Below are 22721 nucleotides of genomic sequence, written 5' to 3' on the forward strand. Positions count from 1 at the left end.
CAGCTGAATACCTTCATGGCCTCTTTCTTTAAGCCATGCTTAAACCAGGCTCTCCACACTCACATAAGAATTTTATCATTGAATTAGGGGAAGGATATTTTTAGTTAACCACTTTAAGTATGCTCATCATAGTAAAAGCAAAATCTCATGAAAAAAAATCCTCAACACAGCTTCTGCTCCAGCACCATGTGGTTTAGCAGTGAAGTGCATCAACCATTACTTGTGATTCAAGGCAGGTCCAAGGTGCAAAGATCACATGTAGATCCCTGTGATGTGAGACATACCATAGTTTCAACCATACAGTCTGTGGGTAAGGCAGTTCAGACTACCTGGCAGAGGCAGCATGAAATAATGTCATGAAACTCAGAAGATTTTAAGGTCCTAATCATTGGGGGTTTAATCGGGAGCAACAGACCCAGGCACCTGGAGAATGTTAGGGTCATTTTAGAAACTAAGGCAGGAAAACTCCTGATAAATGGGGAGAATTCCTTTCAGTATGGGAGGACCCTAGTCTGGTTATTTTGGGGAAAGGCTTAATGGTTTTGGGTCTGGGGCTTTTTGATAACGATTCTCCCTCATATCTGAGGGAGTAGTGATATTCAAAGTGATAGCTGGAAAATCATGTTGGTATTTCTGTAATTAGCCTTTTGGGATTTGAGTCTCTGGATTACAGTCTGTCCACAACACAGAAACTTACTGCATGACTGTGGACAGTGGAAAGGTTGTCCGGGGGTGATTTAGCAGGGGAAGGACTGCTGGGAGGTTTTTGGTTTTCAAAGCCCAAACTCTCAGTCCGACACTCAAACTGGAGCCAGACAGCCTGGCAGTATTGTTTCAAGAAGACCACTGCAGTGTCCCAGGCAGTGGATCCAAGCAGCTGTGCTGCTGGACCTGGTGGCTCTCCAACCACCTCCAGCACAGCCCTGGAGCTGATTTTAAGTGTCCTTTGCTGTTAGATTGTTTCGGTTTCAGCTCAGAAGGCTTCTGTGTTCTGAGACCCTGCTTTAGTTGAACTCACAGCTCACAGTCACCATGACATCCTGTTTCCTTTATGTTGTTTCTGGCTCTGGACGTACATCACACCTCCAGGAGAGTGACTTAGCCTCCCCCTGCACCCCCCATAACAAATTCTAGTTTTAGCTGCCATCCTGGACATTTCAGAGCAAGCTCCTAGCAGTCATTAGTGATTCAGGCCCCAAGAAAGCAGAGTTTTGCAAAGATTGGCTTCATGCTCCTGCCGCTGTGTCTGCTGCCACAAGGGTTTTTGTCAGACCCATGTTATAGCTGGGCTCTCTTCTCCATCTCCTGCTCAAAGCAAGCAACAGCACTCACCTTGAAAATTTCTTTTTCTTTTCACTTAACAGTCAAAAACCCCAAAACATTTAACTTTCAGTGTCACTGTGATATTTTCTGAAAAATCTCTTCACCAGGATTTCTTCTCCTGGGAAGTTGAGAAGCCTCAGAGAAAAATGTAAATAATAGTTATCTGATTGCTTCTCCTTGTGTTTTGCTGCTTTGGAATGTGGTAGGTGATTCTTTCATTGCTTCTGTGTGAGTTGTGTTTTCTTAATGACCAATCACAGCCAGCTGTGTTGGACTCCCTGAGTCTCTCATGGGTTTTTATTACCATTCTTGTCTAGCCTTCTGATGTCTTCTTTCTCTTTCTTTAGTATAGTTTTAGTATATTGTATGATATGATATGATATGATATGATATGATATGATATGATATGATATGATATGATATAATATAATAATATAATATAATATAATATAATATAATATAATATAATATAATATAATATAATATAATATAATATAATATAATAATCAACCTTCTGAGATCTTGGAGTCAAATTCTCATCTCTCACCCCATCCTGGGGACCCTCACAACACCACAACACTTTCCGAGATGTTAATTGGGTTTTCTCTAATACTGATGTTATAAGTTTGGGTCCAGGAGAAAAAATAGCCCAACAAATTTAACAGATATTGAAAGGAGAATTTCAGTTCTGTAAGACTGGTGGAAACGATTCTTCAGCTGTGGCTAGCAGTGTTAGCTGCCACATGAATAATAATGACTCTCTTTCATTTCTTTACTAAGGAACCTTTAAAAAAGCGTTTTCCACTAATGTGTATAATGAGCATTTTAATTGTTTAACTATTTTTTGTTAAAGTCTCAGAATATCCTGCCCTTGAGACATCTCTGGCCTTGATTTCCTTCTTGGGACTAGAGACACTTCACCCTGCCCCCAACTGCATAATTTGCAGAGGAAAATGCAGAGCTTCTTAGCATTTTATACAAATAATTTGGCCTTTTAAACTCCATATCCTAGTAGATCTAGTTCCTAAACCACCTTCCAAGTGAAAAAAAAGATAAGATGTACTTTAAGGGGAAACACAGATTCAGACACAGTCAGTAGTGCTGTTAATGTCACAAAAGAAAGCAGGCAGGCTGGTGTGTTCGCCCTCTCCTTTCCAGCATGCTTCCTGGTGACAACATTAGGTCCACATTTAAGGAAAGGGAAATGAAGGGAAGGGAAATGAAGGGGAAATGAAACTCAAGAACTTGGCTAGTTTAGGTTCACAGGACCTAAACCAACTGTCCCAAATGCACCTCACTGCTCTCCCAGAACTCCATCTCCAGCTGGTCTCACAGCTACACTTCGCTGACACATATCTGAAAGGAATGATGATTTGATCTGTCTCACAATGCTGGGATAGACAAGATCAGACCAGACAAGACAACTGGGGTTGCCACTTCCTTCCAGCTCCGTGCTCTTGACTATTGTTTGGGATTTAGGTCAGTGTCAATGGTTATAGATCCCTCTTTCAAACTTCAGAGGAATGATTGTCAGAGTTTTTAATGTGGACTAAATTACTTTTGTAGCAATTCCCTAACACTTGAACTACATAACCAGCAACTGAAAAGAGACATCTGCTGCCACAGACATGAGCCATAGGCAATGTCAGTGTAAATGCCTGATGTTTGGCAATAACATGCACTATAAAAAGCAGAGTCTTTCAGGGGACATACAAAGCAAGCTTAAATGTTGGCAATTTACCAGCTCTGTCCATAGTAACCTGCCATCTTCCATCTCGATATGATCTGCCCCAGAGAACCGAAACTGCAGTTTGGTCCAAGAAAAAAACCAACACCTTCTACTGATATGTACAGTTTCAGTCTACAGATTTTAGATATGGTTTTAGTGGATGCTCTCAGCTAAAATAAGAAGTACTCAAAAGGTCCTATACCACCTTAATTTGTTCCTTTTACCTATGTAGTCACATTAAAAAAAAAGACTTAATTAGTGGCTGGGACCCTGGCCAGTATACTGAGCACCTCTGTTCTCAACATCACACCTGCAGATGTGGTGTTAAATGGGCTGATCAGTTTCTCTGTGCTGCAGAACATGTGCCTGCCAGGGGAAACTATTGCAAGGTGCTTTAAAGCTGCCCACAGCTGTGAGCTGTGTAGGACTTTGAGGCAAAAGTAGCTGAAAGCACTTTTTCTGCTTCATGTGTCACAATTTGGCATGTGGCACAGAAATGTGGAAATCTACCTGCTGGTGTGGTTATGAACATGTCATTCTCTGGCCAGTGAATTTTTCTGTTAATAGATTCACCACAGATTTCAATTCAATTAAATTGCTGCTTGTGGTGGTTTGACCAGGAAGGAGTGGGAATTCTGGGAAGCTGTGGTCAAACCAATGAAGGTTTTGGGTTTGAGACTGGCACCCGGTGTAGCCAGTGGGGTTTGGACACACCTCCGAGAATACACAGGGGTTAAAAGCAGGGCACTGCCCTTGGCACTCCCTCTTTTTGGACATCGCAGCGAGGAAGTCAGATCTCTCCCCCCGCCCGGCCCGCTGCTGCTGGGCGGGGGAGGGGCGGCCATGCGGTAGGCCCGGGGCCTGGACAGAGGTGGGGGTTGAGGGGCTTTCAAGGATGGAAGGGTGGAGGAGCCCCAAGAGACATCGAGACATCGGGCAGCCAGCCCCCCCCCCCCCCCCCCAGGAGAGCAGCCAGCCAGGAGGAGAAGGGGGGAGGAAGACTGCCCGGCCGGAGCGGCAGCGTGTGGGCAGCGTGCGTGGGAGTCGCTCCGGGACCGACAGAGACTGAAAACTTTTAACCCTTTCTTGCATGATTGGGGCCTTGCAAAAATGCTAATCCTCCTCGAAGCTGAATAAGAAGAGAGATAGGAGATGAGATGAGACAAGGACCTGGCTCGAAGAATGTGGAGATGATTGGATGGGGAGAGATGATTTGGAGTGGCCTTTTGGCTGGACTTTTTCTTGTAGCCATGGACTCAGTTGTTCCTGTGACACAGACTGCATTTAGGGGGAGGCAGTGCCTCAAAACCAGGAGGGTTCATTCGTGAGGACCCCCCGGCCCCAGGGGGTTGGAAAAATATGGGGGGGACAGATGTCCCAAAAGCAGAGACTGTGCCTTTTTGGAGTGAGACAAGGCATCCTTGAAAGACAACCCTAAAAGCAGCTCTGGCCATGTCTCAGTGGTGAGAGCACTGGGCATGGAAGGAACATGTCACAAGCGGCAAAAGGACTTTTTTTCCCGGGCGGTGCCGAAGTGACAAGGAAGCATCCGAGGTTTCAGTGTGTTTCCAGGAGAAGCCTATGGAACAAGAAGGACTCCTTTCCTCTTCATGAACTGCAGTTTGAGTATACTAAAGTGTCGTGCCGGGCTGGGCAGTTGGTGTTTTTGAGAGAATGTATTGGATTGAGAAAGTCAGGGAGTGGGGAGGAGGAAAGTGGTTTTGTAAGGTTTTCAATTCTTTTCTTCTTTTTCCTTATGGTCTTTCCCTATTTTCCTGTAGTTTAAGTAATAAAGTGTCCTTTATGTTTAAGTTGGAGCCTGTTTTGCTTATTCCTGGTCACATCTCACAGCAGACACCAGGGTGAGGCATTTTCATGGGGGGCACTGGCTCTGTGCCAGGCTCAAACCATGACACTGCTTTAGTACATCTCCCCCCCCCCCAAGGGATTAAAGGATTAGAAGTGTTCCTGAAGTAATTCTTGAAAGTTTAGCCTTTTTTTTTTCCTGCATTTACAACTATTTGTGCCACAGGCAGTGACAGGAGAGAGGCCTGTTCTGTATAAATAAAAGTCATCTGTAGATTTATTTGGGAGCACTCTTCTAAGTATGCATGTATCAGCTGGTTATTGCTATCTGTCCTGATCTATGCACATTTGAGCTCTGTCTTGCTGTGAAACAAAGCAGCTTTTAAGAGGACATCATTTACAGGACTGAGGTAGAATACAGGGGGTTTTCCCTAGGCTTACCCTATTAACCTTTCACTGTTAAGCACTTTCACTGATCATAAATTTGAGAGGAAGCTTACGGATTTCAGTAGAAGTTTGTCTTACTAGAAAATATTCAAAGCTATCTCTGAGAAACATGTATGTTGTTAGCGGCCCTTAAGGGATTCTTAAGGCATCAAAGTTCTTTCCCTATAGCTTTGTAACTGAGCTCAACACAAAGAAAGTAGGATATATCCTCTGTTATCTTCCAATGGTCCTTCCTGGCCTTGAATCTATTCACTGTAATAATGGAACCATCCAGACTTACAGGGCTTTAAACAGAGGGCTGTGACTACAGAAGGAAAAGGGGTCTCTGTCTCAAAGGAAAGGCAGTGTTCCACAGGATGTCCAGGCTGGCCTGGGTGTAAGGTTGAACATCAGAATATTTTCACACATTACTTTTATGAAGATACTGATGAAGTTTACTTTCATTTGATAGTATTAAAATTACAGTACTTTGAAATGTTTCAAGGACATACATTTATTTCTGTGGTTTTACAGCCCTATGAACTGTAGTCATGAAGGAGAACAATGTAAAAAGCTTTATGTGTATTTTTTGATAGGAAAACAGCACTCTGATACATATCAATTAAGTAGTAAAACTTCAGGGGTCTTCTTACTATAGTGTGAACACAGGTGACAACAGTTTTATGGTTGCTTTGGGTTTATCTTATTCAAAATAAAACTGACCTCTACATAGTTGTCCTTGAAAAAATGTTTTGTTGGTTGGTTTTTTTTTTCCCCTGAAACAACTTAATTTTTTTACTTATCAGAAGAGCACTTGGAAAACTGGGGGCTGCAGCTGAGAGGTAGACAGTGCTATAGGACAGGGCTGCTTCGCCCTACTCCATGGCCAAACAGGGCATCAGCACATGGAGCCCTCAGCAGCTTGACAGTGTGGCTGGGCCTGGCCTGAGAACACACATAAGAAGACACCGAGCTAAAAAGAGGATACAAAACTGGGAGGAGCTGTTGACTCGCTCAAAGGCAGACATCCTGCAGAGAGACCTCGATAAATTAAAGCACTGGGCAATCACCAACTGTATCAAGTTCAGCAAGGGAAAGTGCCAGACTCTGTATCTTGAATGGGGCAATCCTGAATGTATGGACAGACTGGGCAATGAGTTGGAAAGCAGCGCCGTGGAAAGGGACCTGGGGGTCCTGGTTGATGGAAAGGTAAACCTGGGCCAGCAGTGCCCTGCAGCCAGGAGGGCCAGCCCTGTCCTGAGGGCATCAGGTCTGGCATCACAGCCGGGCAGGGGAGGGGATTGTCCTGCTCTGCTCTGAGCTGGGGCGGCCTCACCTGGAATATTGTGTAGCTCTGGTCACAATATAAGGAGGGTATGAAGCTGTTAGAGAGCGTCCAAAGTAGGGTAATGAGGATGGAGAAGGGGGAAGCTGTATGAGGGGCAGCTGAGGTCACTTGGGCTGTTCAGCCTGGAGAAGACTGAGGGACACCTCATCGCAGTCTGGAACTTCCTCACAAACAGGAGGCACAGGCACTGATCTCTTCTCTGTGCTGACCAGTGACACGACCCGAGGTGATGGCCTGAAGCTGTGTCTGGGGAGGTTTAGGTTGGATATCAGGAACAGGTTCTTCCTCTAGAGGGTGGCTGGGCCCTGGAACAGACTCCCCAAGGAAGTGGCCACAGCACCAAGCCTGGCAGAGTTCAGGAAGTGCCTGGACAACACTCTCAGGCACATGGTGTGATTTGGAGATGGTGCTGTGCAGGGCCAGGAGTTGGACTTGATGATCCTTGTGTGCCCTTCCAACTCGGCATATTCTGTGATTCTACAAACAGCCGGGCCCGGACAGCACCGGCGTGGGCGCGGACGGCGAGTACTCACGCCGTACCGGGCCCCGACAGCCGCCGGCCCGCGGGGGGCAGCCGCGGCACCGCCCCGCTGTCCCGCCCCGCCGTCCCGCCCGCCGCCTTCCGGGGCCGGCCGGGTCCCGCCTGCAGCCGCTGCGATGCTGTTGCCCCGGGCGGGTGGTGCTGCGGGCCGGGCCTCGCTGCCGCTGGCCGCCCTGTCCCAGGTGCTGCGGCTGGAGCGGAGCCGCCGCACCGCGATCGTGTTCCCGCTGCAGAAGCTGGAGCGGTACCTGGCGCCCGGCACCGACACGGCGCCGTTCCGCCTCTTCCAGCCCGGGCTGGCTGCCCTGCAGCGTGCCGAGGCGCTCTTCAGGTCCGACCGCGGGCACCCCATCGACTACGTGAGCTCCGCCGTGCGCATGGACCATGCCCCGCCGCCGGCCCTGCCCGAGGTCAGCCGAGCGCTGCCCAGGCGGCCGGGCCACCCCGGGCTGGGCTCAGCTGCGGGGTAAAGGGTGGTGGGGTGGTTGTGCAGCTCTGTCAGAGCGCTGCGCAATGTGTGGGGCACTTAGTGATGCTTTTTAACAAATCGTTTATTTGTTGTTGTTACCCGTTGTGTAGCTCGGCAGCCTGGCATGTCCGTGGCTGGGAAGTGACCAGGACTGGCTGCAGCGAGAGGTGGGCAGGTGTAGATGTGCCTTCTCTGCCTCTCCCCCTGCAGGTGTGCTTCATCGGCCGAAGCAATGTAGGGAAATCATCTCTAATCCGGGCCTTGTTTTCACTGGCTCCAGAAGTGGAAGTTAGAGTGTCAAAAACTCCGGTGAGTCACGTTTTTAACTTCTCTGCCTTTGGGTCATAAGCTGGTACCAGTCCAGAGGATAGGGCTGAGAAGGGTGGGAGGGAACAAGCTCTTGCCTAGCCTGAAATGACAGAAAGTGCCGGCTCTGGTAGCTGTCCTCATGGCTGGCACTGGCCTTGCTCTAGCCCAGGAAGAGGCAGAAGGAGCCCAGCCTAGCTCTTCAGGCAGATGAAGGAGCTGCACTACCTGAGCAGGTGTGCTGTAAAGGCCTTTGAGAAGAACCAAGCTTAGAGAGCCATTAAGGTATTTTTAGTCCATTTTATGATTAGAGCCATGTAGGATTGCTACACGGGTAGGAGACTGGGCAGTTTAAAGCATTCTGGCGGGGTAGGAGTTTGGTATAGAGACATTTTGCAGAGCACCTCCTAGTACACTGCTTAAAGCAGCTTTTTTAGAAACCACCCCTGTGCTTCATCGTGCCTCAAATCCTCTCTTCAGGGCCACACCAAGAAGATGAATTTCTTCAAAGTAGGGAAGTACTTTACTCTGGTGGATATGCCAGGATACGGCTATCGCACCCCGCAGGACTTTGTTCAGATGGTGGAGGCCTATCTGCAGGAACGGCACAAGTAAGGGACCCACCTGTACCTCAGCACAGGGAAAGCCAGACTGACACCCCTGTACAGCATCTTGTAATGAGGGGAGAAAATGCAGAGGGGTTGCTGCTTCCATCCATTAGTTCTGACATCCTTTCCCTGGAAGCCTCTGCCTTGTCACTCATTAATGCTCAGATATGTCAAAAGAGCATGAAAGATTGAGGTGCTGCTCCATGCTGACCCTTAGTTTCCATGCATGACTTTTCTTGGCTCTTCCTATCCCCAGATCCCATGTTACTTGTTTTTGCTTATGAATTTGGAAGCAGCAGAGCAGGCATGAAATAATGGTGATAATTACTGTTGCTTGTATTTCTGGCAGCTTGAAGAGGACTTTCCTATTAGTTGATGGTGTAGTTGGACTCCAGAAAACAGATCATATTGCAGTAGAGATGCTGGAAGAGTTTGGGATTCCTTATGTGGTAGGTAATGGTTCATTCTTGGGTTGGTTATAAGGTACAGGTAATCTAGAAAGGTACTCTCCACCTGAGCTTATGCAAGTTGATCTACCTAAGCAGTAACCCTTTATTGTTAATAAAATGGGTTTATAATGTGTTGAGGAAGGCAAATGGGATTTAAGAGGGGTTTTTATGTGGTTTATTAAATAGATTTTTTTTTCAGTGCTCAGCTTGAGCAGCTTGAAAAGGTGCACTCCTTATGCAAGCCATAGTTTTGGTGAACTGTGTTAGACTATTTTTTCCCCTAGATATTACCAGAGCTTTCAGACTGCTTTGTAAGACGATGTAGGACTCTTACAGATCTTCCAGCTTAACAGCAAAATAATCTTACTTTCTTCTCTGAATCCTCCCTTTCTGGATCCGTGCAGATGGTGTTAACAAAAATTGACCGAGCATCCAGGGGATTATTGTTAAAGAATGTACTGGAGATCCAGGAGTTTGTAAAGGAGAACACACAGGGATGCTTTCCTCAGCTGTTCCTGGTCAGGTAAAGTTCCTCTCCACTGCTGCTGTTGCGTTTCTGGTGATGAGTTCAGTAGGGCAAGATACCAGCACAAGTCTGTATGGTCTAGAGGCAGCACCTCTTTGTGCCCCAAGGATAGAGGGTGGGCTGCTGATTGGGAAATGTCCCTTCTCTTCTTTCCCCCTTCTCTGCAACTGAGTGAGGTTTGTTTCCAAGGGTGCTTCTTCCTTTGGCCTTTCTCAAAGCAGGGCAGCAATTCCTGTGCTGCATGGTAGCAGGCTTTCCCATTTTATTTGGAGCTCTGCTAACAGTAAGAGCTGCAATTGTTGGATTACATAGCCAAAGTGCAGGCTTTTCCCAAGGTGTACTCTGAGATGTGTGACTGAGCACAGCCAGTGGCTGTTTGTCTTTATTACTCCAAGATACATCAATATGTGGCACTGAACATCTCTGCCTCTGTTCCCACAGTTCTGTGGAGTTCTTGGGGGTTCACTTGCTCAGGTGTTTTGTAGCCCATGTTACTGGAAACCTGCCCACTGTAGAGGCCAGCTGAAAAGCCTGCTGATCTGCTTGGCTCATCAGGAACAAAAGGTACCAAAACCAGAGGTCTGGGGTTTTTGTTGCAAATAGCCCAAGTTACTATATGGTATTTTTGAATAAATTAGTATTTATAAAGCTATTTTTTTTTCTTTATTAGGTTCATCAGTTCAGGAAGTTTGCAATGTGAATTAATCCAGGTTATTATAAAACTGTTTCATAAAACTTACATGATTGTGCTAAGGAGAAAAAAAGTAGATAACCTCCATAGAGAAGGGAAGTTTTAATACAGCATTTCCTCTCCCTACACTGAAATGTTCAAAAATCTGCTACTTCATGCCTAACCTCCACTATATTTAGGGTACTAGAGACAGTCTAGTAATATCATTAATAAAGAGGCATTTAATCTAGGAAAGAAAAACTACAGCCCTAACATTAAGGAAACTGTATTGCTCAGTTGAACTGTATGATACACAGAGATTTACTTCTCACAGCTGGGGTTAGGGTTAGGATAGCTGGGGCCACAAACTACCTCCTGTGCAACCTACCTGCTCTAAGGCCATGCAGAGTGGAAATAGCCAACCTGTTTTCTGTGAAGGTGTGTTTGATGTCTTGTATATTTTACTTTTGTAACTCTTTCGTGTCCTGTGTTCAGTAGGTGCAGCAGGATAGCATGCCTTGCTTGCAGACATTGAGTTGTCCCTGTTCTGCAAGGATGAAGGAAAGAACACATCTTTTATGGGATCTGCTTTTCTAGGAGTGTTGGCTTGAAACAGAGTGGAATAAAAGACTGACATCTAGAGGAGCCCTATCCTGCACACTGTCATGAGTCAGTGCTGCATCTACCTTCTGTTTTGAGATCCAGCATGAATTTCTGCAGCTCCACGTGGATGAAATGCCAGATCTGAGGCACACCATCCATGATCTGTATCGGCTCTACCCTGGCAGCTGAAGCACAACACCGATGTGTCCTGTACACTTTAGGGGAACTGCTTCCCACAGCAGCTGTGTCTGTCTAAGAGCACTTCAAACTGTCCAGTTACAAGACAGAACTGGACAAAAGGACAGCCATCAACAGCAGCACTCATATAGGAGAACTGAGTCTGAAGCTATGAAGTGCCTGTGTCAAACCCTGGCACTCAGTCTTTGCCATGTCTTAATGTGGCCAAGGCTGGTTATGCAGTTGTCAGTTACTTGCATCAAGAGTTTAAACCTCAAGAAAGGAAAGTTCTTTTCTAAATTACTCTGACAGTGCAAAAGGACTAGAAATACCACTTTCTTTCACTATGCAATTTCTTGTAACACACTAGACATGAGACAAGATCTGTTTTCAGCATACATGTAGGAACAGGAGCATGTGATGAATGCAGTAAATGTGACTCTATAGCTTCTGCATCTTAGTGATGAAACTTGTAATTCTGTAATCTTAAAATGCTGCAGGGCAAACCAGCCCAAGAGATGCATCATCCTAGAAATGGAGTAGTGGCTATACAGATGAAACAGGTGAAAGTGAACACTTCAGGAAGGGCCTTTTTGTAGAATCTTTAAACCAGGACCTTCCAGAAACATCAATCTTGTCAAGGCTGTAATTTTCAGGGCCTCAGCCTTGACTGATGAGCCTCTGAAAATAACCCTGAATTTGCAAAAAAGTGCAGTTCTAGTTTAAGTCCTTCCTCAGAATAAAACCCCCTAAATTTCATTACAACCCCTTACAATGCTAGGAAGTCTTTTACTAATCACTTAAATACATTAAATATGTCCTGTTAATCCATTTGTACAAACAAACTGGATGTGTATGCAGGGAACATTAGGTACCACCTTCTCCAGAAGAACCAGTTTTACTTCCAGACACATCTTGGTTTTATTCAGAAGTGCTTCAGATACTGGAATAACTCCTGCATTTTGGCCAGCCATTTGCAGGAGCCAATACTGCAGTTTGATTCTTGAGTGTGACAATGCCCCTATGACAAAACAGTAAATAAAATCAAGTCCTCTCCCTAAAAAGTAAAACCTGGATTTAAGTGCCTTTATGGAAATGGGCTTTGGGAAAGCTGGTGTCTTGACATGCTACTGGACTTTTTTTTGCCAGGTTCTTAAGGAACAAGCTGAATTGCCAAGTGAGGAGCTGCATTTTCTCAGGCCGGGGACACAAAAGATGTCCCTTTCTTTCCCCCTCATGATGCGTGGGGGGGTGGGCCTGGCAGCATACAGATACAGTAGAGCTCATTTTGGTTTTAAATTCAAGTGTCTTTAGTTGTTAGCGGTGTGCAAGCTTTACTTAAGGCTCCTGTCATTATGTGGTAAAGCTATGCCTATTCTGCAGCTTTTGTTTACAGAAATTATGTTGAATATTAGCTTCATTGGAAAAGGATTTCACCTTGTGCATCTTTCCTGGTCTTTCAGTAGTACAATCTCCATTTTCTTCCTCTACTCTGTCATGTGTCTGGTCTGGTGTGTCGTCACAACCCTGACACTACAAAGACAGTATTTTTGCAAGTGTCCAAAATTAGAACGCTGCAGTCTGGACAGGTGTGCTAGTAGCTCAGTAAAAACTGGTTAAACAATTGAGCTCAGAGCATAGAAGCCAATGGGTCATATGCCAGTTGCATGGCAGTTGCAAGTGGAACACAGCAAGGATGCATTTTGGAATGTGTCCAGTTTAACATCTTTATGAGAAATCTGGAAGAAGTGCATTGCTATCAAACGTGCCTAGGGCACCAAACTGGGGGAAACAGTGGACCTGCTCAAGGGCAGGGCTGGAGCAAAGGGGCTGACAGCAGCTATGGAAATACAACAGGTCTGGAGCACTTCACCTACAAAGACAAGTTGAGACAGTCGGGTGCTATCCAGAAGGTGGAAACCTCATAGCAACCTTCCAGTACATGAAGGGAGCCTAAAGAGAAGCCAGGCCAGAAACTCCAGTGCTAGGACAAAGGGGAATGGGTACAAACTGAAAGAGGGGACTTACCTTGGGCAACCTGGTCTCATGGAGGTGTCCATGTCCATGGCAAGGGGGTTGGGATTAGATGGTCATTAAAGGCTTTATCCCAACTCTTTTACCTTCTATGATTTTGTGAACATGGGCAAGTGTGCCTCGCTGAAGGGAAGGAAAAGCCCCTACCAACCTTACAAACCGACTGTGAAAAGGCACCCTTTCTGACCTCGTGGCTGACCCTCTTTCGAGCAGAGGGGTTAACAGACACCTCCCGAGCTCACTTTCAAACCACGCTATCCCGATCCGGCAATCCAACAACGAATGTCATATCCAGCTTTGGGGAGGGCTACCAGAGCTACGCCGCAGCCGCACGGCGCTGCCCCCCGCCCAGGCAGGCCCCGCAGCGCCGCCCGCTCCACCCGTCCCGCCCGGCGCGGCTCGGCGGGGCCGGGGGGCGGGGCCGGGCCGCCGAAGCTGTTCCGGGCCGCGGGGCAGCCATGGCGGATGAGGAGGAGGATGTGCCGGTGAGTGGTGGAGGGGCTGCCCTTCCCGGGGATCCACAGCCCAGCCGCCGTCGGGGGAGCGGCGGGAAGGGGCCGGGGCCAGACGGGCGCTGACTGCGGCCTCCCCGCCGCTGTGCCCGCGTAGTTCGAAGAGGACGCGGAGGACGCCGGCGGGGGCCTGGACGGCGGGCAGGGCAGGAGGAAGCGGCTGTTCTCCAAAGAGCGTAAGTCGGGCCGGGTACCCAGCTGAAACCCCGAGCTGACAGCTATGGGGTCCCCAAACTCACTTCTCCTTAGCAAAACAGCGGCTTTCATAATGTGCCTTAGCTGCAATTGCAGAAATCTGCCATGTAGACCCCCCTCAAAAATACTGCTAGCGTATGCTCTGGACCTAGCTGTGCCCAAAGTTAGCTGCGCTGTCACTATGCAGTGCTTTGCAGCCTAAATGAATATTCAGAGAGCCTGTCCTCAGACATGCTTTTCTGTATGCACAGTTCCTGTGCCTGCAGGAGGGCTTTTGTTGGCTTCTGTTTGTTGTAATTTCCTGTATGTTTTCTCAAGATTTGTCTTCCCTGGCAGATGAGAGGGCCGTCCTGGTGCAGGAACGTGCAGGCTGGTGAGGTCTAACTAGATGCATGCAGCACTAAATAGATGAAAGCCTCATGCTGAGTGTTTCTTTGTGCAGTAAGGTGCATGATGTATGGATTTGGAGATGACCAGAACCCTTACACAGAATCGGTGGACATTCTTGAGGACCTGGTAATAGAGTTTATCACTGAAATGGTAAGTCAGCTCTAGATGGCATGGTCAAAAAACACCCTCAGCAGAACTTTAGCTTTTTGAAGGTTAATGCTTCTGACTCAAATACTGCATTATCCCAGGCCCCAAACTCATGGCATTAGTAGGAGAAACATAAACTTGGATTTTGTTTTCCCAGTATTAAAGCAAAATTTATGCACCTCACTCCATGTGGATTTAGAACACTGAAGTCTTTAAGTAGCAGTTAGATTAGTATTGTAGCAGGGGAAATACCCACCTGACTTTGGGGTTCACTGTGGCATCACTGTATGTGCAGCTGACAGAAAATTTGGCTCAGATTTGAAAGGTTGTCAACTTTTTGTGTTTGCCCAGTGTCTGTACATGGATGGGAACTTATCTCTGCCCTACAAAAGGAATGCATTCTTGGGCCTGAGGCCATTTCTCTTCCAGACTTGGATACCATTTCTAAGTATCCAAACATTCCCCTTTCTGTTGAAATGCTAGTCTTTTTTCTATGCTTATCAAAATACCCTACACTGTCCTCTGATACAGTTACCTCACACTGCTTCCAAATCATGCCTAATCTTCAGCCATTCTGCAGGCTGGGTGTCGTATGTGTAAACTGGCCTTTGTTTTGATACCATTAAGTGATGTATATGCAGTGGTTATGTTCAGGGTATAAGTGACAGCAGAGTAAGTCCATGGTTTACTGGGAAGTTCTCTTGTGACTAGGATGATGGTGCCCAGAACCTGCAATTGCTTGCTTTTTTATTATAAAATGACAGGAACTAAAGTGGAATTGAGACCTTAAGAAAGCACCATGGCAAAGGAACACTGCTGACTTTTTTTTCCCCTCTGACAGACACACAAGGCCATGTCCATCGGGCGGCAGGGTCGGGTGCAGGTTGAGGACATTGTCTTTCTAATACGCAAGGACCCCCGGAAGTTTGCCAGAGTTAAAGACCTCCTAACTATGAATGAAGAACTGAAACGAGCCAGAAAGGCCTTTGATGAAGCAAACTATGGGTCTTGAATCTGTGCACAAGCTGCACGGGGTCATTATTTGGCCACCTGCTGCCACTAAGAAGGAAGATCATGCATGTTGTTTGGAAGGGGTTTTTAGGATGGAGGTCACTGCTGGGATGTCTGCCATCACTCCCAGCCTTTTCTGAGACATATTCAAGCAGCTGAAACATTACCTGATTGTATGTGGTATACTTAGGTACTTTTATACCATTTCAGGAAATGAGAAAAAGACCTCTAAAAATTCCTGCAATGGCAGGAATCTGTTTCAAGTAGGCCTGTGTTGCATCAGATGGCTCAAGGGCTGATGATTCCCAGTTCTCTAAAATTGATTCAGTTGTCACTGGGTATTCCTGTGACAGGAAACCTTGAAAAAAGATCTTGTTTATGTGTACAAAGACCTTAAGCCCAAACTACTAACAAAGTTGTGCTCTTTGCTCTGTGTATGCATTTTGAATAAAACATAAGTTTGTGCCCACGTTTCGTAACTAAATGTACATTGATCAGTTCATACAAGGCAGGTAATACAGGCCACAGCTGTGCTTTTCCCTACTTCTGGAACAGCTATAATGGGGAGGTAACTTCAGTTAACTCCTCATTTCAGAACAAGCATAACAAATGCTGAAACAGCAATAATACTGCACATCAAGGCTGTCCCCTCTACAAGCAGCACAGAAGGAAGAGTGTAAGGCTTGGAAAGGTTTTGGCAAGTCTTTTGTCCAAAGCAGCAGTGAGTGATCAGCTGCAGCCTTTCTGCCATGGATGGGAACTGTTTGCACTGTGGATTTGACAGCAGCACTTAACATGTGGTCAGGCAATAGAGAGGGAACACTGAGTATGGGTAACAAAGTCACTGTTCCTGGACAAGGGTAGGTAAAAGAAAGGTGACTATTCAGTTTTTTGGAACACCCTTAAAAATATAAAAATCAGCCATTAAAAAAAAGCTGGTTTACAAAAACATAATAAAATAGTTGTTACTTTCTTAACAGAATTCACAATGTGAGTTACTGAGACACCATTAGGGTTCAGAGGGGTTTACTTAAAAAATAAAAACAAACAACAAAAAAACCCCCCACCAAACAACAAAAAACTAGAATGACTTGAACCCTTTCCTCCTTCAAATCCAGGATCAGACACCTATTGCTGCAAAAATAGAATCAATTTCTGTGTTCTCAGCAGGTTCTTTCCACACAAGGCCAGGGCTTCCTTCCAGCAGCAGTTGCTTAGGGGTCCCTGTTGTGCTTAGTCTGACATGTCCTGTATCAATGCTGGAATGTTCTTCCTGACTTGGAGACCCATCTTGGTAAGCTGGGAGGATGAGTGATGCACTGTTCTCACAGACCCCAAAAAGCTCAGGAGGCTTTTGCCCACCAGTCTTTGGAGCTGCCTTCAAGAGCGCCGACGATCTGATCCTCCTTCGGCAGCAGCGTGCCTGGAGGTGCTGCCTCGGCCAGCGCGTGTGTTGGGACCCATACAGGAGGTGTTTACAGACAGATGTTTTCACACAGCGCAGCTTTTTCTTCAAGCTTAAAGGGAGCAAAATTTACAAAACAGAACTTTATCAGCTACTAAAGTGTTAATTCATTTGGAGCTTGGAGAGATTTCATTATTACCCATCTCTATAATTTTCCTTAGCATACCAAGGAAACAGAACAGCACCTTGTACAATAGTAGCCAAAGCAGTCTGAATAAACACAACCCTTGCCTCATACATTTGTTACCATAAAACATGCAGATGATTTAAGTTGCATTTTCATCCTCCCTCCTAAGTACTGTACATTTGATAGCCTTTTAAAGCCTTTTTAAATCACAAGTGACTGAAACTAAACAGAATGCCCATGGTCAGAGCACCCAGTAACCTGAACTAGTGATCCTGAGTTTTAAAATAATGGCTTAGGCCACTGTGTTTCACTATACTATAGCAAAATACATAATACTAAAATACAAATGTTAGACTCAGAAATCCCACACCCATGCAAAACTACCTGCATCCTTGAGCCTCCACATGGTGTAGCCGGTTGCTTTTCAACAACTTGTTACGCAGAAAATAAGCTTCTGATTTGAATTTGTTGGTTTTGCACCACAGAATAGCTTTTCTGAGTGCCTCTGACAGCTCCCCAAATGATGCAGCTGTTTGGACCATCTGCACAAGAGATCCAGTGTGCTGTGATTTTACTATCTGAGACAAAAGTGGCGATGACTTTGCTTGAAGAAGTGTTGATGCAATGCTCAGACCCTGAAACAAACAGTAACAGAAAAAGTGTTTTAAAAAGATGACGTGTTTGATCCTTTCTGCTGGAAGGGAGCAGAACCCAGAATGTTGTGAGAATATTCCTTATTTTCTAAGGAGAAAAGGGAAGAGCAGTCTTGTTTTGTGGAATACAAAAAGAAGATGCAGATATTTAGAATTTCTATTTCTGTCTACTGCTGACTTGGTCTCTGGTCATTTCACTTGACAAACCAACAAATGCCCAAATTCCCAAGCAGAAATAAGTAGTGATTGATTTTCTGTGCAAAGCTTCCACACTAACCTGAGTTGCAAGACAAGCAAAAATAAGGCAGGAAAAGGGGACATTTTCAATCAGGGATATCATGTTTCAAGTGTTAGAGTCTTTACAATACAAAAATAAAAAAACTATTGTGTACAAAAAACCCAAACCACCAACCTAACATGTAAAACAATACCATACAAACCTCTTGTGTGGGATGTCTGGATGGCCTAAGCAAGCTCTTCACATCAAACCCTGGGTGCTTCCCTACAGAGAGAGAAAAGAGTTCTCATTACAACACTGAGATAGTTTTATTTGCACAGAGACACCACAGAACTCTCTGCAGGCTCACACCTGTACTCAACATTTCCAGGCAAACTCAAGGGGACTACACTAGTTTTGCATTGCAGCTGGCAAGGAATGAAGAGCATGCAGAGGTTTACAGATGGCTGCAAAGGAGAACTTAATGGATAAAAGCTTCGCACAAACACATGGATGGCTGCAGTAACTGGCCATAGCCCTGACTGCAGAGGAAGATTTGGGCACAGTTCAGAACCAGCCAACACAGGATACTTGCATCCTGTTCCTACAGCCTTACCTGCTCTTGTATGGGTTACAGACAGTGCCCATAGCTTCTTAGCTATGCAAAAGCAGAAAAGTACAAATAACTATTTTCAGGACCTGTATACTGCATTCATTACCTGCTTCTCTCAAGGCTGTTTCCTGATTAAAAGAAACACCCCCCCAAAAATCATGATACTGACATTATCCACAGCTTTATAAATGCAAGGGCACATGCAGCATTCTCTTCCAAGGACAGGGAGTTTGTACAAGAACCACACTGTAGGTAGTAGAAGTGCTTGGCCCTGTGGGACAGAAGTTGCAGTCAGTCTCTGAGATATCAGAAACCATTACACTGGCACAAGGCTTTACCTCTCCTGGCTGTGGGCACCACAACTGTCTCTCCAATGTCCACAGGGCACAGGATGCCACGGTTTTTCACAGCACTTGTACGGGTCTCAGATTTTCTCTTTGTCCCAACCTTTGATACTGCCTCTGGCATTGCTGGGAAGAACTTCGTCATCCAGCTGGTAGATTTTTTTGCTGTAAGCATTTTAGCCTTTTGCTTCTTTGCTTCAGAAGATACATTGACTCCAAGGAAGTCACCAACATCAGAAGGGAAGGTAAAACCCTTGATATAAGGGGTCTTCTGGGTTTCAGATACCAGCTGAAGCATTGTTGACAAGGCACTGTACAAGGACATGAGGGTCTGCAATACACACATGTACTGGATCCTGCAGACAGAGGACAAAAAGGAATGGAGTCTCCTCTAGCAAAACATAATGCTCACTGAACAACTACCTTCAACTCAATGGTCCTTTCATGTTTCCCCTCAGTACAAATTTACCTTTTTATACTCCATCACCCTGCTTTCCTTAAGTCTGAGCTTTAAGGAACTATCCCAGATCAGCATGCAAAAGTGACTTGAAAGTTCCTGATCAGGAGCCCCTCCACTTCCATAGAGTTTTGCTGAGTGCCACACTTGGGACCCATCAGGTTGTTGGGTCACATCCAAGGTGCCATGAAGTCTTCCCACAGAAGCACTCTGCACCAGCTCAGGCCTGATGCCATACAATTGCCTGCTCTGCGTTTCCTTGAGTTACAAGATTTCTTGTGTCACAGAAAGTTGGTTTCCTTGAGTTACAAGATTTCTTGTGTCACAGAAAGTTGTTCTAGCAATGTTGTTACTCCTTCAGCTATAGACAGCAGTTATTCTCCCAGACCGAGAGAAACCAGAACAACCAATTTCCCTAGAAAACTCAGTAGTATAATAGAACATGTTTAACCCAGCCTTCCCATTTCAGCATGATGCAGGACTTACTCCTTGCTGTGCAGAGTACCAGGTGTTTGTGGCAGACTGACACTAACACTGATTTCATTAGAGGTACATATAGTTTGCTAAGATCCAAAAATAAAGCCTTCAATAAGAGCGTGTAAGAAGTCTCTCTCCACTTGTACAACTCTGCAGGTTCTAAAATCAAGTCCAAAGGCATGGAGGGACCTCCCTTCTCCTACTCCCAACTGAATAAAGCTCCCTTAGCAGCAAGGCCTAATTACAAGCCCTTCTCCCTGACAGGCACATCAAACAGACAAACACAAACCAGACAGACTTTTGAACACACAAACCAGAGCCGGCTCAGGAGCCCTGAAGCCACAGTATTCAGGAGTATGAATTCCTTCGAGCAGAGGTGTTTAACGGACAAGCTGAAGATTATAGCAGTCAAGGCTAAAAAAATAAACAGCATGTATAGAGAGTTGCTGAACACACCAACTAGGGGCAATTCACAAGGCAATATCCTGGAATAATCTGGGAGATGAGTATCCAAACTTTGTTTGGATACTGTGCTGGCTCAAGGCCAGAACAGCTGCTCGCCAAACAGCCTGAGGTTTCCACATAATAACTTGAAATGAAGGTTCTGGCTATCAAAGAAATTTCAAGTTGCACCTATGAATTGCACAGTTGAGTCCATCAGTAATACAGGGCCTACACAACACCTCTTATGAGGTGCTACTGGTGAACTCTAAGATAATGTTTTTGTGGTAAAAAAAGGATACAGAAAAGCTTTACAGCAACAATCCAGTAGACGTAGTATGAGCTTGCAGCCTCCCAATACCTTCAAAGCCACAGTTTCCAGAATAGGCTGGCTGGGAACCAAGCACTCCGCCTGGGCTTTAGATGCGTTTCTTCTGTGGTGATACAAGGATGAAGAGTTGGTTACAATCTAGCATCCTCTTCCTTTAGCTCTGCAGACAGTACAAGACATGGGATCATGCCACTTACTTGGGAATCAGTCCTACCAGAGTTTCCAGGCAGCCCACCAGATTCATTTTCCATAGGCGCTTTAAACATTGCTCTACCTAGGAGAAAAGAAAACTCCTTTGACTGGTATTTTGAGAGACTGGTCTAAGAACTGTCCCTATATTAAACTGTCATTATATCATCAGTTTAACAGCATACACTGGAGCTCTGTGTGATGGGATGTTCTGGGACATTTCTATATCTGCACAATGATGAAAAACATCCCTTCATCACTCTGCATTCTAAATATAGAATTAAGTGAAGGACTGGAGTAGGCCATGTTTAATTGGTGCTGCATGATTTTCCTGCTGCATACAAGGGCCTTTACTATTGGATGTCAAGAAGAAAAACACATAAGCAAATCAAGAAGGTAAGTGCTATTCCTGGTCCATTTCAAAAAAGTTATTTGAAAATGCTGACAACCCCTTCCCTAGAAAACTGGCAAGGTGTTCACTTTTCATCTTAAAACAGAAAATATCTAATAAGTAGGATAGGAATATTATTCCTCCCTCCTATCACTGCAATGATGTCCCTGTATTATTCGTGTATGCAAAGGTATGGAATAATACCTATTTCAGGTCTCAGCGTGAGTATCGAAGACCAGGCGAAAACTGAAGTTGCAATTGCTGCAGAGGGCCAAGAAACCCACTGGGCTCAACCATGAGAAAACAAAAATGCACCTGCTCACAAACTTTTTTTGCACGATGCTCCAGGCGCTAAGTGCTACTCGAAAGGCCTTTCGGGGAGTGGTGACCGGGGCCGGGAGCACCCAGCGCCGGGTCCCTGCCGGCCCGGCGGGGTTGGTGCTCACCTGCTGCAGGGCCAGGTAGGGCCGGTGCCGGAGCAGCCGGCTGTGGTACACGTAGAGCACGGCGCGCAGGACGCGTCCCTCGGCGGCCAGGCCCGGCCCCGACAGCCGCTTCCCGGCGATGTCGCAGCGCCGCCGCAGCGCCGACAGTAACCCTACTGCGGGCGAGACCCGGGCAGCGCCTCAGCGCCGGGCAGCGGCACCAGCGCCCGCCGCCGCTCCGGCCGCTGCTCCGGCTCCCACCGACCGACCACCCACCGCAAACACCCGGGAGCGGCTTCGAACACCCCCCCAACCCCTCGGCACCGCGCCGGGACCTGCGGGGTGCTGGCCTGCCAGCGGCACCGCGGCGCTGTTCGCGGGCCAGGGCACGTCCAGCCGGTTCCAAGGCTCGTTCCTCCCGTCCCACGCCGCCCTGGGCGCCGCCATCTTCCCGCTGCGTGCGGCGAGCCCCGACGTGGGCGGCACCATCCGGGCGGGCCGGCGGGGAGAGTCGCGGGCTGGACCAAATCACCCCGCGGGGGTGCGTCATGGCCCGGGGCCTGACGCTGGTGCGCTACATTCCCAAATGCTATAAGCGAGAAGGGAAATAACTATAAATCATGAGTGTTACTCACACTTTCTAAACCTCGCAATTCTCCACTGTGCGCCTAGGGAGCTGTGGTCGTTGCGAGCCAGCGCAGCAGCAGCCGTGAGGCGGTGCAGGCGTGGTCCTGGGGGTGAGCCCAGTCCCCAGCCGTGCGGCTGTGCCCTCCCATGTCCCAGACCAGCTTCAATGTGCTGAAAAAGCTGCGTGATCGGCTTCACACCAGGAGCAATTCACATCCAGACTACGGGATATAGTCTTAAGATGCACTGGGGAAGGTTCAGGTTGGACGTTATAAAGAATTTATTCACAGAAAGGGTGATCAGACATTGCAACAGAGTGCCCAGGGAGGTGATGGAATCACCGTCCTTGGGGTGTTTAAGGAGAGGGCAGACGTGGCACTCAGTGCCAGGGTGTAGCTGACACTGGTGTTCAGTCACAGGTTGGACTCAATGATCTCAGAGATCTTTTCCCACCCAACTGATGCTGTGATTCTGGGATATTGGCATTCTGGGCAAGGAAGGGCCTTGCTGCCCATGCCCCACGGCCATCCTGATCGCTCCGTGCTCACAGCCCCTACTACTGGATTTTGCCATGGGAGGGGGCCCATGGAGTTTGTTATAAATAGACCAGCTCCTTTAAAAAAGCCTTTAAGAGATGTCTGGGCGAGGAACCCAAGGGATCATGCACACCACCACTGCTCCCACTGGACGACGC

At 46.7% G+C, this 22721-nt stretch overlaps 3 protein-coding genes and 1 long non-coding RNA gene across 7 annotated transcripts; 2 read left to right on the plus strand and 2 right to left on the minus strand.

Moving 5' to 3' along the window:
* The first annotated feature begins 7234 nt into the window (after positions 1–7234).
* Positions 7235–12414, plus strand: GTPBP8 (GTP binding protein 8). 3 transcript variants are annotated; one of them, XM_014266415.3, is made up of 7 exons: positions 7235–7583; positions 7853–7951; positions 8429–8559; positions 8906–9005; positions 9410–9528; positions 9973–10095; positions 10700–12414. In XM_014266415.3, the coding sequence occupies exons 1-6, from the start codon at positions 7290–7292 to the stop codon at positions 10055–10057; spliced, it is 828 nt and encodes a 275-aa protein (XP_014121890.2). In that variant the 5' UTR covers positions 7235–7289; the 3' UTR covers positions 10058–10095; positions 10700–12414. The 3 variants fall into 3 exon arrangements, with proteins under 3 accessions (XP_014121890.2, XP_014121891.2, XP_005486211.2); XM_014266416.3 differs by having other exon boundaries at positions 10799–12414; XM_005486154.4 differs by having other exon boundaries at positions 10697–12390.
* Positions 7308–13255, minus strand: LOC141728153 (uncharacterized). Its single transcript, XR_012578934.1, has 2 exons — positions 13010–13255; positions 7308–12002 (listed from the first exon to the last, which is right to left on the minus strand). It is a non-coding gene; the product is annotated as an uncharacterized LOC141728153 (long non-coding RNA).
* Positions 13256–13340: 85 nt separating this feature from the next.
* TAF13 (TATA-box binding protein associated factor 13) lies at positions 13341–15739 on the plus strand. Its single transcript, XM_005486151.4, has 4 exons — positions 13341–13500; positions 13625–13703; positions 14165–14262; positions 15101–15739. Exons 1-4 carry the CDS (start codon positions 13474–13476, stop codon positions 15269–15271), a joined length of 375 nt encoding a protein of 124 aa, XP_005486208.1. The 5' UTR covers positions 13341–13473; the 3' UTR covers positions 15272–15739.
* On the minus strand, positions 15370–21904 carry RMP64 (ribonuclease MRP subunit p64). Of its 2 annotated transcripts, none has more exons than XM_005486153.4 (9): positions 21736–21904; positions 21422–21573; positions 20593–20669; positions 20367–20498; positions 19938–20015; positions 18684–19045; positions 17956–18017; positions 17247–17497; positions 15370–16787 (listed from the first exon to the last, which is right to left on the minus strand). In XM_005486153.4, the coding sequence occupies exons 1-9, from the start codon at positions 21887–21889 to the stop codon at positions 16391–16393; spliced, it is 1665 nt and encodes a 554-aa protein (XP_005486210.2). In that variant the 5' UTR covers positions 21890–21904; the 3' UTR covers positions 15370–16390. The 2 variants fall into 2 exon arrangements, with proteins under 2 accessions (XP_005486210.2, XP_074390827.1); XM_074534726.1 differs by having other exon boundaries at positions 21422–21576.
* Between the last annotated feature and the right edge of the window lie 817 nt (positions 21905–22721).

This window comes from Zonotrichia albicollis, chromosome 2 (assembly GCF_047830755.1).
Source record: "Zonotrichia albicollis isolate bZonAlb1 chromosome 2, bZonAlb1.hap1, whole genome shotgun sequence".
NCBI lineage: Eukaryota > Metazoa > Chordata > Aves > Passeriformes > Passerellidae > Zonotrichia > Zonotrichia albicollis.

Bases quoted from the DNA above. Each gene is read 5' to 3' on its own strand.
- GTPBP8 (XM_014266415.3), top strand. From the start codon at position 7,290: ATGCTGTTGCCCCGGGCGGGTGGTGCTGCGGGCCGGGCCTCGCTGCCG. The intron at 7,584-7,852 runs GTCAGCCGAGCG...CTCCCCCTGCAG, and splicing joins CGCCGCCGGCCCTGCCCGAG to GTGTGCTTCATCGGCCGAAG. The intron at 9,006-9,409 runs GTAGGTAATGGT...GGATCCGTGCAG, and splicing joins AGTTTGGGATTCCTTATGTG to ATGGTGTTAACAAAAATTGA.
- TAF13 (XM_005486151.4), top strand. From the start codon at position 13,474: ATGGCGGATGAGGAGGAGGATGTGCCG. The intron at 13,704-14,164 runs GTAAGTCGGGCC...TTCTTTGTGCAG, and splicing joins GCGGCTGTTCTCCAAAGAGC to TAAGGTGCATGATGTATGGA. The intron at 14,263-15,100 runs GTAAGTCAGCTC...CCCCTCTGACAG, and splicing joins TAGAGTTTATCACTGAAATG to ACACACAAGGCCATGTCCAT.
- RMP64 (XM_074534726.1), bottom strand. From the start codon at position 21,889: ATGGTGCCGCCCACGTCGGGGCTCGCCGCACGCAGCGGGAAGATGGCG. The intron at 20,670-21,421 runs GTGAGCACCAAC...CTTTTCTCCTAG, and splicing joins CCTACCTGGCCCTGCAGCAG to GTAGAGCAATGTTTAAAGCG. The intron at 17,498-17,955 runs GTTTGTATGGTA...TGTTTGTTTCAG, and splicing joins CCAGACATCCCACACAAGAG to GGTCTGAGCATTGCATCAAC.